The 12,500-nt window shown below is 39.4% G+C and overlaps 1 protein-coding gene across 1 annotated transcript; it reads right to left on the bottom strand.

Annotated features, from left to right (window-relative positions):
• Nucleotides 1–724: 724 nt before the first annotated feature.
• On the bottom strand, nucleotides 725–12,265 carry LOC135200520 (uncharacterized PPE family protein PPE21-like). Its single transcript, XM_064229172.1, has 5 exons — nucleotides 12,148–12,265; nucleotides 11,180–11,257; nucleotides 10,928–11,061; nucleotides 1,164–3,075; nucleotides 725–1,107 (listed from the first exon to the last, which is right to left on the bottom strand). The coding sequence occupies exons 1-5, from the start codon at nucleotides 12,151–12,153 to the stop codon at nucleotides 832–834; spliced, it is 2,406 nt and encodes an 801-aa protein (XP_064085242.1). The 5' UTR covers nucleotides 12,154–12,265; the 3' UTR covers nucleotides 725–831.
• Between the last annotated feature and the right edge of the window lie 235 nt (nucleotides 12,266–12,500).

Below are 12,500 nucleotides of genomic sequence, written 5' to 3'. Positions count from 1 at the left end.
TCATACAGTGATACATTATCCAAAATTATTTCAGAATACATTTTAAAATCAAAAGATAGTCCGATGTTTATCTATTTATTTATTGATTTGTTAATTCATTTTTTGGCTTCTAATTACAGATCTCTTGTTTCCGTTTTTTCTGTTACCTTCAGTTACTTCCTTCAAATGAACACCACAATATTCTTTGGAAGCTTGAATTTCAAGTCAGTGGCCCCTGTAGTGGGCTTGTTCCATATGGATAGGGTTCATCTTTTGAGTAATAATAATAAGAATGATTGCAGGTCCACAATAATAAAGCATGTGAACGAATGATCTTTAATGGTTATTAAAAGCTTTCGAACCTTCTACTAGGTTCATCTTCTGTCAAGATATAACATGACTGAAGATGAACCTAGTACAAGGTTCGAAAGCTTTGATTATCCATTAAAGACCATTTACTCACATGCTATATTATTGTGGACCTGCAACCATTGTCTTCATTTTCGACGGGGAAAACTGTGCCCAATAGTAATAATAATAATAATAATAATAATAATAATAATAATAATAATAATAATAATAATAATAATAATAATAATAATAAATGAAATCTTATTGTGCGTGACAGACAGTGACAGACAGTGAATGACAGGACTTGATCACTTTCCTTTATTTTTAATCTGCAATGTATCAATAAATATAATCGCTGCGTAAGGACGTAAGGAGATGAAAAAACACGAAAATATTCTTTCAATTTATTTTATTGATCTCCATCAATTTTGTTAGAAAAATAGAATGTAAATTCATGACGTAGAATCATCGAATGAAACGGAAGAACGAAAGAGCTGTCGTTTAACTGCTCGCTCGATTCTGGTTCGAAACTGAAACGACGGCGATTCCTCTGTTGATGTCGCTGCTGGAAGACCCACTGGCACCGGACTCTTCCAAACCGACCTGGGTGAAACTGGAACTAAGGATGCTGCTGGAAGCATCGTCAATGATACCACCGTCAATGATACCACCGTCTATAATCCCTCCATCAATGATACCACCATCAATGACCCCGCCATCTACAAAGTTTCCTTGGCTGGAAAAGGTTTGTGATCCGGAGATGTCTAGGCTCTGGAAATTTTTTTTTTTTTTTTTTTTTTTTTTTAAATTTTTTTTTTTTTTTTTTTTTTTTTTTTTTCCCCACTGATGGAGCTCTGTGACTGAGAGCTTGGTGGGATACTAGGGCTCTGTAACTGGAAAGCGCTTTGAGACGGGAAGTTCTGGGTGTTAGTGATATCTTGGTTTTGGGAATCAGATAAGGCAGTGAGACCTTGGTTTTGACTCTGGCTCAGTTCGTTGCTAGAAAACTGGTTTTGGAAACTGTCTGTTGTGCTTGAGGCTCGATTGCCGGACTGGAAGCTACCAAATCCAATTTCTCCAGTCTGCGTACTGCTGGGGCCCTGGTTTCCGGACTGGAAGCTACTGAATCCTCTATTTATACCCTGTGAGCTACTGGAACCCTGGTCTCCTAACTGGAAGCTACTGGAGGCTCGATTTCCTGACAGAGAGCTGCTGAATCCTGTGTTTCCATCCTGCGGTCTGCTTGAACCCAGTTTTCCTGACTGGAAGCTGCCAGAGGCTCGATTGCTAGACTGTAAGCTACTGAATCCTGTGTTTCCAGCCTGTGGTCTGCTGGAGACCTGGCTTCCGGATTGGAAGCTGCTCGAGGCCCGATTTCCGGACTGGATGCTACTAAATCCTGTGTTTACAGCCTGTGAACTGCTGGAACCCTGGTTTCCTGCCTGGAAGCTGCTTGAAGCTCGATTTCCAGACTGGAAGCTACTCAATGCTCTGTTTCCAGCTTGTGGTATAATGGAACCCTGGTTTCTTGACTGGAAGCTGCTGGAGGCTCTATTTCCTGACTGGAAGCTGCCAGATGCTCGATTTCCTGACTGTAGGCTACCAAAGGCCTGATTTCCAGACTGCAAACTGCTGGAGGCTCGATTTCCTGACTGGAAGCTACTAAATCCTGTGTTTCCAACCTGTGGTCTACTAGAACCTTGGTTTCCTAACTGGAAGCTGCTGGACCCTCGATTTCCGGACTGGAAATTACTGAATCCTGCGTTTCCAGCCCTTGGTCTGCTGGGACCCTGGTTTCCGGACTGGAAGCTACTGAATCCTCTGTTTCCACCTTGTTGTCTGCTGGAACCCTGGTTTCTTGACTGGAAGCTGGTTGAAGCTTGATTTCCAAACTGGAAACTACTCAATCCTGTGTTTCCAGCCCTTGGTCTGCTGGAACCCTGGTTTCCTGACTGGAAGTTGCTGGAGGCTCGGTTCCCTGATTGGAAACCGCTGGATGCTCGATTTCCGGACTGGAAGCTACTGAATCCGGTGTTTCCTGTCTGTGATCTGCTGGAACCCTGGTTTCCTAACTGGAAGCTGCTGGAACCTCGATTTCCTGACTGGAAGCTCCCAAAAGCTCGGTTCCCTGACTGGAAACTACTGGAAGCTTGATTACCGGACTGTAACCCACTGAATCCTGTCTTTCCAACCTGTGGCCTACTGGAACCCTGATTTCCTGACTGGAAGTTGCCAGAGCCTCGATTTCCGGACTGGAAACTGCTGGAGTCTCGATTTCCGGACTGGAAGCTACTGAATCCTGTGTTTCCAGCCTGTGGCCTGCTTGAAGCCTGGTTTCCTAACTGGAAGCTGCCAGAGGCACGATTTCCTGACTGGAAGCTGCTGGAGGCTCGATTCCCTGACTGGAAGCTGCCGGAGGCTAGATTTCCTGACTGCAAGCTATTCAAACCTCTATTTCCAGAGTCTTGTCCGACGAAACCCTGGTTTCCGGACACGGAGCTGCCAAAGTTTCTATTTCCAGACTGAGGCCCGCTGAGTCCTTGATTTCCAGACTGTATGTTGCTGAGACCCTGGTTTAATGTTTGGAATCTACTAGCTCCCTGTTGAATTCCCTGACCAGTGAAAGTTCCTTGGGAGGACCCTGCCTCCAGTAAGGAATTCGTATAATAATTGGCGACCGGTTCCCCTGGCTCCTCACTAACGGCTGCTCGATATCCTGCACCATCGGCTGTGTACCGCGTTATTCTGAGGATGCAGTTCAGGAATTCGTTAGACATCTATGAGGTTGCTGTTTATTATAATTAAAAGTATTCCTGGATTTACGAATTTATGATTCCTATTGCATTTTACTATTTAGACACACACCCCCCCCCCAAAAAAAAAAAACACATCTATTAGTTTCAATTAGTGGTTGTGTGTAACGTATGTGTATAGTTGTATGTCTGAGGTAATTCTGAATGATATAATCATCCTGTTATCGAGATGTATAGTTTAAACTATTAAAAATGACAACGAACATCATTTTCATCAATTTTCTTACTTGAAAAGTCCATTGGGTTGGCGCCATCTGTATTCGCCTTCGGTAATGCCTGATGTAGAGAGAACCTCCTTGTGTTCCTTTTCGTCACCCGTCTCTGGTGAGCCCACCCCATACGCGAAGCTGTATGGCACGGGCTGGAGGAACGAAAATAGACTAGTTAGCTCTCAATTTTTATGTAAAGACTTTGAAATTGTTGTAAATTATCTCACTACATATAAATGATTTCATGACATGAGTCTAAACAAAGAAATATGCATAATTTCTTTGTCGTAGTACTAACTAACCTTAAAGAAACAAATATGTTTATCTTTATCGTAATACTAACCTGACTACTAGCTGGGTTGAACTGAGGAGTAGCTAGACTCAAAGCCGTTGTTCCAATAAGCAACATCAACATCGTAACCTGAGAACAAGTTGATTAACAAATGGTTACCATCATGTATTGTGAACAGAGTTAAGGAAAACGTAGATATTTTCTATTTCACAGCACTTGGGTACAATAGCGGGCGCCTTTGGTAGGTTGAGATCGTAAGACAAAGGTTAAGGTGCTGTCACAAGGGGTTACTTTCTGGTGTCTTGCCTCCAACGCTTACAAGAAGCCAGACCAGGTAACAATTCCGTTAACGTTAGAGGAAATGGTAACATTGACTATCCAATGTGTTTCCAATTGACCGCAGTGAAAGTTGAATAAAAGCACAACAAGACTATATTCTGTGAAAAAAGTCTTTCTTGAACGTCTTTGTGAAACAATGTAAATTTTGAAATAGGCCTAGGACTATATACCGTGTAAGCTACAGGACTACTGACAACTGCAAGGAAATCTGTCAATAGTATTGCCATTTGAAAACAATATTCGATTGCAGGATCAACATTATTTACTGTGTTAATTAGCGAAATGCTGACACCAGTGAATCATGTAGTACGAAAAAAGTCATTTTACGATAACAGACGATTCAGGGCGTGAAATATCAACTACATTTCATCAGTAATTTTTAAAATTAAAGGAGAAAAAGAGCACGAGAGCGCATGCGTATCACTACGGGATGTTTCAAAAATAAAGGAATGGCCGCCTTGAAAGAATATTCCAAATATTAGAAAGTAGATTGTAGTAAATCTTGAACATTTCACGAACCACATTACTATCCACAGTTATTTCCTTTTCATCGGAAATTTTTTTTTTTCTGCTTCCTAACTGCTTCCTTTCTGCTTGTTTTTTGTCGTTTTGATAACGTAAAAAAATCAGCAGTAAGCGAACAGTTTTCATCATAAACAGGCAATATTTTGAGTGGCTAGTAATATATCGATATATTCACAAAAAGAGAAACAGAAAAAGACTATCTCATGCGACTACTTCCATGTGTACCTATCAATATCTTGCTACAAGAACAACGGAAATGCTGATTTAAGGAATGGAGTCGATATTTCTACAATAAAATACCAATAAATACCATCCTCTAGGGTTAATTTTCTCAATAGTGTACCAATATGTTTGTAATACGAGAACATACTAGAAGAGTATCTTATAGGACTAAAGCTATTGAACAGAGCGTCAATATCCTTCCATGAGAAGGCCGAACAGACTATGTTACAGGACCAGTTTTGAAAATGCCATCAATATATTTACAGTAAGACTAAAATGATTACTCATTAAGGACAAAAATTTTCATGAATAGTAATACGAAGAGCCTATCCTTAAAGACTAATGATATATGTAGCGCTTCAATACATTCTTTATAAGAAAACTGGAAAGAAGAAATGAATCGTTATATTACCTCCATCTTTGCGTCGTTGTCTTGTAGAAGACTCAACCGTTGAAATACAACTGACGATACCAGAGCGGGCTTCACATTATATACAGAGAATTAGCACTTTCCCCTCCGCTCTCAAGCAGCCTAAAAGTGCCTGCAAGCAGGTTATACCAATCGAACGCCCTTGGAAGGCAAGAAAACCGGTTAATGGGAGCGAAAAACAGGAGGGGAAAGGCTAAGTGGTGACCGGTTGAAGCCAAAGCCATTCGAAAGAACTTGGGAATCTGTCACCCGATACTGCTTGCAGCTCTGCGTGCGCTTGTCGACTGTTTTATGTCTCGGACTCTCGGTTAGTTCTGTTACCTCAAGCTAAGTGGTGTTGGTCGCTCGGTACCGTATAATAATATTAAGACGTTTCTTTTATAAATCATAGTTTTGTGATTGGAAGTCGTTGTCTGGAATTGTGTCTGTTTGTTCATTGGGTTAAATACGCTTATATATGTCAGTTCTTGCGTTATTTGTATTTTTCCGGCGATTGAGTAGGTAGAGTATATGCAGAACTTATGAATAATAAGCAGCATATATATATATATATATATATATATATATATATATATATATATATATAATATATATTATATATATGTGTGTGTGTGTGTGTGTGTGTGTGTGTGTGTGTATATATAGATATATATATATATATATATATATATATATATATATATATATATATATATATATATATATATATATATATATATATATATATATATATATATATATATATATATATATATATATATATATATAGAGGGGTGGCTTAAAGGTGAACGTGAATAAAACAGAGGTTTTGCTGAGCAGTATGGAAGATAGAGACAGAATAGTAATATAGGAAAGAAGAGACTCATTTATAAAACAGACAGAAAAGTTTCAATACTTAGGATCTACTTTAAGCCAAGAGGGAGGAGGATGTGGAGGTTGAAGTTGACAGTAGGATAAAAGCCGCATGGGGGAATTGGAGAGAGGTAGCTGGAGTGGTATTTGATAAGAAAATGCCAATCAAGCTAAAAGTCAAGATATATAATGCAGTGATAAGACCAGTGTTAATGTATGGAGCAGAAAAAACATGGGCTCTAACAAGAAAAGAGGAAGTAAAGCTTGAGAAAACAGAGATGAGAATGCTGAGATGGATTATGGGAATATCGCTGCTTGAGAGATTGGAAAATGATGAAATAAGAAGGGCAGGCTTAGCATGGATTACAGTGGTGATAAGAAAGTTACGATTGAGATGGTATGGGCATGTGTTGAGGATGAATGTCAAGGAGAGAGTGAAGAGGGCTTGGGAGAAACCTGTTAGAGAAAGAAGATCGAGGGGGAGACAGAGAATTAGAAGGCGAGATGAAGTGAAGGAAGGTATGGAGAGAAGAGGTTTGGTGGAGGATGATGCCTTTGAGAGAAGGCAGTGGAGAAGGCGCATTAGGCAACCGACCCTTAATGTAGGGAGAACAGTGGGAAAGAAGATATATATATATATATATATAATCTGTGTGTGTATGTATGTCTGTATGTAAGTGTTCGTGACATGGCTCTAGATACAAATCTGCATTTGATGGACTGTATGTACTTGAGTTACATAGGTTTTCTGTAGATTGATAATCTCCTTATCCCTTTAGATACTATATAATCCCTAAAGAGGGTAATCAAAGGTTAGAAACCTCTACCAGTGATCTGTCATGGTTACTCAAATGCTATGCATTTCTTATGGTTTCCATAAATGCTTGGAAGTAATGATCATAGTCAACCCAATATATTTTATTCACAAATCATTACACATTAGTGACTGACGATTAAACAGAAACATGAAGAAGTACTGTAGTACTATTCTTCATTGCAAGGGCAAGATGACATTCAAAGTATACAAAGTCTTGTTCTAGATCAGTTGTTGTTTGCATGAATGTTGAATGTGTTTGTAAAAAAAAAAAAAAAAACATTTTCCTTCGGGTAAATGCATTTTGGTACTTCGTGTATATGCATTGGACCACCATTAACAATATCCTCGAGTGAACTTTCTGGCTAGACCTACTAGGTGTAGATAGCTTTTAAACTTTCCCAGTATCATCTATGAGTGGTTTGTGGGTTGAACGGGTTCGTTCTGAAGCTTGAAGCGAAGCCTTGAAGCTTTAGCTCAGATACTCGATGTACGTATGTAGTTAGAGCTAATAAATATCTTTACATACCAGGCTATTCATATTCAGTTTTCTGTAAGAGAAAACTATTGTGCCGGCTCTGTCTGTCCGCCCGTACTTTATCCTGTCTGCACTCTTTCTAACCGCCCTCAAATCTTAAAACCTACTGAGGCTAGAGGGCTGCAAATCGATATGTTGATCATCCACCCCCAAATCATCAACCCTACCAAATTGCAGCCCTCTAGCCTCAGTAGTTTTCATTTTATTTCAGGTTAAAGTTAAGCATAATCGTGCTTCTGGCGACGATATAAGCCAGGGCACCACCAGGTCGTGGCTAAAGTTTCATGAGCCGCGACTCATACAGCATTATACCGAGCCCACCGAAAGATAGATCTGTTTTCGTTGGCCTTTATTATACTCTATAGAGGCTGTACAGAAAACTTTATTTCTTCGGCGCATTTTTTACTTGTCAGCTATTAAAGCCCATACATTGTTTCAAGTAAGTTATCCAGTATATTGAAAGACTGTGCTATATCCTTGTTGTCCATTTAAATTTACCAGTTTTCTCATATACTGAATCATTTGCAGTATGACTGGGATTTTTGGCTGTTATTTTCATGAGAACTTCTGGCTTAAAGGAACTGATTTGTAGAGTTCACTGTCTTGAGAGGACAAGCCCATTTCAGTGTCTCCCTTTGGTTCATCCTCACTGACAGAGTCAGCTGTGTTAGATGTCAGGGAATTTAACCATCAGCATTACTATAGTGGATTCACATCAATTGTGCATTTGATGTCTAGGCCAGTCCCTTACGACGCTCCTGATTGGCTGTTCATAAGCCAATGACAGGGCTGGAAACTCTCAGTCTCTCTCGAGAGAGCTCACATAGGCAGGATCTATGTTCCATCTCTCCTGAGGGATACTTTTGAAAGACGTATTCCTCAGGAGAGATGGAACATAGATCCTACCCCTGTGCACTCTCGAGAGAGACAGAGTTTCCAGCCCTGTGATTGGGACTGGCCTAGACATCAAACACACGGTTGATGTGAATCTACTATGTAGTCTTATGTCAGGCAGTATTGTATTGTATAGTATTACTAACTCACCACTGAAATCCATCTTGCTAAGTCATGCAACACCCTCAAGATGCAAAACTTTAGCTCCCATAAGTTATTGCATCAAAGCATGTTGGTGTATCTGAAAAGTTCCCAGATTAAGAAATAAGCTAATAAATCCAACAGCCACGACCTGGCTGCAGGTCTTGACAATACAGTTTCTGAGGTGGGACTAGCTTATTAAATTCATTTACATCATTTCTTTGGAATAATCATGAATTCTATTCTCTGAAAGCTTTCTCTTCAAGTCAATAGCTTGTGCCATCTAAATATAGCTACAAAGTGTAAATATTAATTTAGTTCAACTCGAATTCGTAATGGTAGTAGATGTAACAATGATCTAATACAACTTTTTATCAAATAGATACTATCACAGGAGAAGAAAATAATTTTTTTATTAAGTGTATTCAATTTTATTCGTTACACCAATTCAGTAAGTAGCAAGTACCTCCTTTTTGTCTGGAACCTCCAACTGAATAAACTAAGAGATCATAATGAAAGTGGCTTCATAGTACATTATGAAACGAGCTCAGTTAGTTAGAACTTATTGATGTTACTAGCTAATACGACAGAAATACTCTTTTCATTGCTGTTATTTTCAAATTCTGAGTTGCCAAATCTGTTAAATTCAGAAGCAAAGTTATCGGTGTTAGAAACGACTCCGGATGAGAATTGGTTAAAGTTCGATCCAGAAAAGGACGAAGAAGCGTCAACACTGCTACCTGATCTTAATCCACTGCTAGTGATTCCTCCTACCGACTGAGCATTACCACCAAAGCTTTGTCCTTGGAATATTTGGGACTGGGTAAAATCTTGGCCTTGGAATGACTGTCCATTATTGAAACCTTGGTTCTGGGAATTTATTCCAGTTGCAAATGATGAATCTCTGTTGGAATCTTGGTTGAAGAACCTTTGAGGAGTGATGGATCCTGTGGTTTGGAAATTTTGGTTTCTGTTGAAGTCTTGGCTTTGGAAATCTTGAAGATCGTTCAGGTTTTGGTTCTGGAAGTTTTCAGAACTGCTAAACCTTACGTTTTGTCCTTGAAGATTTGGTTGGTTACTGAAGCCTTGGACTTGGTTGCTTTGAGAGCTGAAAGACACTTGACTTGGAGAATTTATATTTGTGTTGGAGTCAGGATTTTGGAAGTTTTGCAGTTGACTGAATCCTTGAGTCTGGAATTCCTGTATTCCAGTTTGTCCTCTGTTTTGGAAGCCCTGTTCCCTGTTATTTGATTGGCTCTGGAAGGTCTGCTCACCAACAAATCCACTATTAAGTCCTTGACTTTGGGAGCTCTGAGGGCTAGTGAATCTAGTATTCTGTGTATTTTGGATGCTGCTGAAGCCCTGATTTTGGAAGTTCTGAGAACCACTCAACTCTTGTGTTTGGGAAAGAGGCCTACTGAAGTCTTGGCTGCCAAAGCTTTGGGAACTGCTAAACTCCTGGTTTTGAGAGATACCAAATCCTTGATTCTGGTTTTGCAAACCAGTTACAAAGCCTTGGATTTTGATTCTGTGAGCTGCTGAAACCTTGAGATACAGAATTGCCGTTGTTTCCAAATCTCTGGTTTCCTCCCTGGAAGTTGTTGGACGACTGTTGATTTCCTTGACTGCTGAACCTACCTTGAGAGTTGACGAATCCCTGGTCCCCAGCTTGGAAACTGCTGAATGACTGTTGTTCTCCTCGAGCACTGTTAATCCCTTGGAAATCCCCGAAGTTCTGGTTACCAGACTGGAAGCTACTGAATGATTGTTGATTTCTGGTGTTACTGAAGCTACCTTGTTGGCATCCAGAGCCCTCAATGCTATTGGTGTAATAGGTAGCTACCTCCTCGGCAGGTTCTTCACTGACGACTGCGCGATAACCAGATGTGCTATCGACAGTATAGCGAGTCACCTTGCAGATGAAAAAATATACTACTATTTAGTCACGTCACTTTGAATAAAGGTTAATCTACTATTCTCTGCCTGATAATTCAATGACTAATGTAGTTAACAGAGGGAGTTCTGTTAAATATTGTTTGATAATAGGTTAATCTACTTTTCTCTGTCTAGTAATCCAACAACTAATCTAGTTAACAGGAATTCTGTTAAATATTCTTTGATAATAGGTTAATCTACTTCTCTCTACCTGGTAATTCAACGACTGGTCTAGTTAACAGAGGGAGTTCTTTAAATATTCTTTGATAAAAGGTTAATCTATTTTCCTCTGCCTGGTAATTCAACGACTAGTCTAGTTAACAGAGGGAGTTCTTTAAATATTCTTTGATAATAGGTTAATCTACTTCTCTCTGGCTGGTAATTCAACGACTAGTCTAGTTAACAGAAGGATTTCTGTTAAATATTCTTTGATAATAGGTTAAGCTATACTTTTCTCTGCCTGCTAAATCAATAACTAGTCTAGTTAACAGGAGTTCTGTTAAATATTCCTTGATAATAGGATAGGTCATGCATAGTTTTGGGAAAGTGGAGCAGTTGCAAAGCAATATTACCCACATGATATTCTACCGTACCTGTACAGACCATTTGGCTGAAGCCACCTATACTCTCCTTCAGTCACACCAGAGGGTGAAACGGTTTCCTTGTGCTCTTTGCGATCGCCTGTGTTTCCAGCATTCACGCCGTAAGCGAAGCTGTACGGCATGGGCTGAAATAAAAAACAAAATTAATGTAAGGGCAAAACCTTCATAAATATTCATGTAGCACAGTTAATCAGTAGCAGATATAGATTTAGCGTACTTTAGTGGGTAACACATGCTTCTTACCTGTTGGTTGTCGGAACCAAACTGAGGAGCAGCCGCTGCACAGGCAACAACGCCAAGCAGTAGAAACAGCATATTGACCTGTGAAAGAAGATATACGTCAGACACTGCAGCTATAGTACTTTCTCTCGGCCTTTAGAAGATGCTTATTTTAATATTTTCACATTGTCTGCTGTTGAGGTTGTTCTAATATAGCAGAATCATTCACAAATGAATAAAGTTGACTCAGAGATTGCAGTGCCGTTGATAACTGCTATTCAACTGAGATGAATGAAACTGAAAATGCGCATGTATACGTGCTTTAATGCATATGAAAACACTGTAAAAATTCATTACACTGGTGGCTATTTTGAAGAGTTTCCCCTCGGACTTTTTTCTTGTTATTCTAATGAAGATGGTCAAGCACAATGCTGTAATTTCCGATACTTAGTTTATATTATAGATCATTTTTTTTCAGTTATTTTTATGTTACGGAACATAAAGCTACGTTTTTGTAGATGATAATTGTGGTCCTCATGGTTAAGCAAAAACACAGAATTATCTTCTAAATCTTAATTTGCAAAACCTATTATGATAATAATAGCATTTTGATATCCGTCAATAATACGATTCGTCAAAATAGTCTGTTTGGGCTATGTACTAAAGTAGTGAAGATATTCAGACAGCTATGTGACTAATTGTCTCACAAAAAAAAGTCAAAAGTAAATGGTGCTCAAATTCGAAAAAAATGATGAAATGTTCATTTTTATATAAATATCAGATAAATAGAGTGAAAAAAGTTAATCGTTTCTCCTCGTGGTGACTCAAATCTAACTTTCTTCGGATCCAGTAACTTGAAAAGAATAGCGCACATTTTGATAGACTCTCTCCTTGTGGTAGTACCACCTCCAGTAAACGAGAAGAAGAAGAAGAAGAAGAAGAAGAAGAGGACTAACTGGTGGCAAAATGCCTTAAAAAGATCCTCTTTTTACCTTCATGGTGTACTACGTCGTCTGACCTCTCTGAAGCCTATGGTGCCTTCTCAGACAATGGGGCCTTTTTTATAGGTCTTGGCGTGCCTCGTAGGGGCTCCCCCAGGCCCCCAAGACGTCCTTGGAAGCGCACCGTGCCTTCGAAATCTCTCCCGCCGGAGTGGTATTACTTACTCGACCTGTCTAGAGCTGTTACTGAGATACAGGATCAGTTGTCATTCATTTCGAAAGTGACGGAAATTGTTTGTTGCTTTGCTGAAGCCTTTCTGGGTTGGGTTTCTCCTCGTCTTCTTGTTTTTAATCACAATACCTTGCTTATGCTGTTTTGTCTGCATATTTGCAGTTAGGAATTC

This window comes from Macrobrachium nipponense, chromosome 27 (assembly GCF_015104395.2).
Source record: "Macrobrachium nipponense isolate FS-2020 chromosome 27, ASM1510439v2, whole genome shotgun sequence".
In the NCBI taxonomy this organism is placed as follows: Eukaryota; Metazoa; Arthropoda; class Malacostraca; order Decapoda; family Palaemonidae; genus Macrobrachium; species Macrobrachium nipponense.
This window is presented reverse-complemented; position numbering and strand designations above follow the sequence as displayed.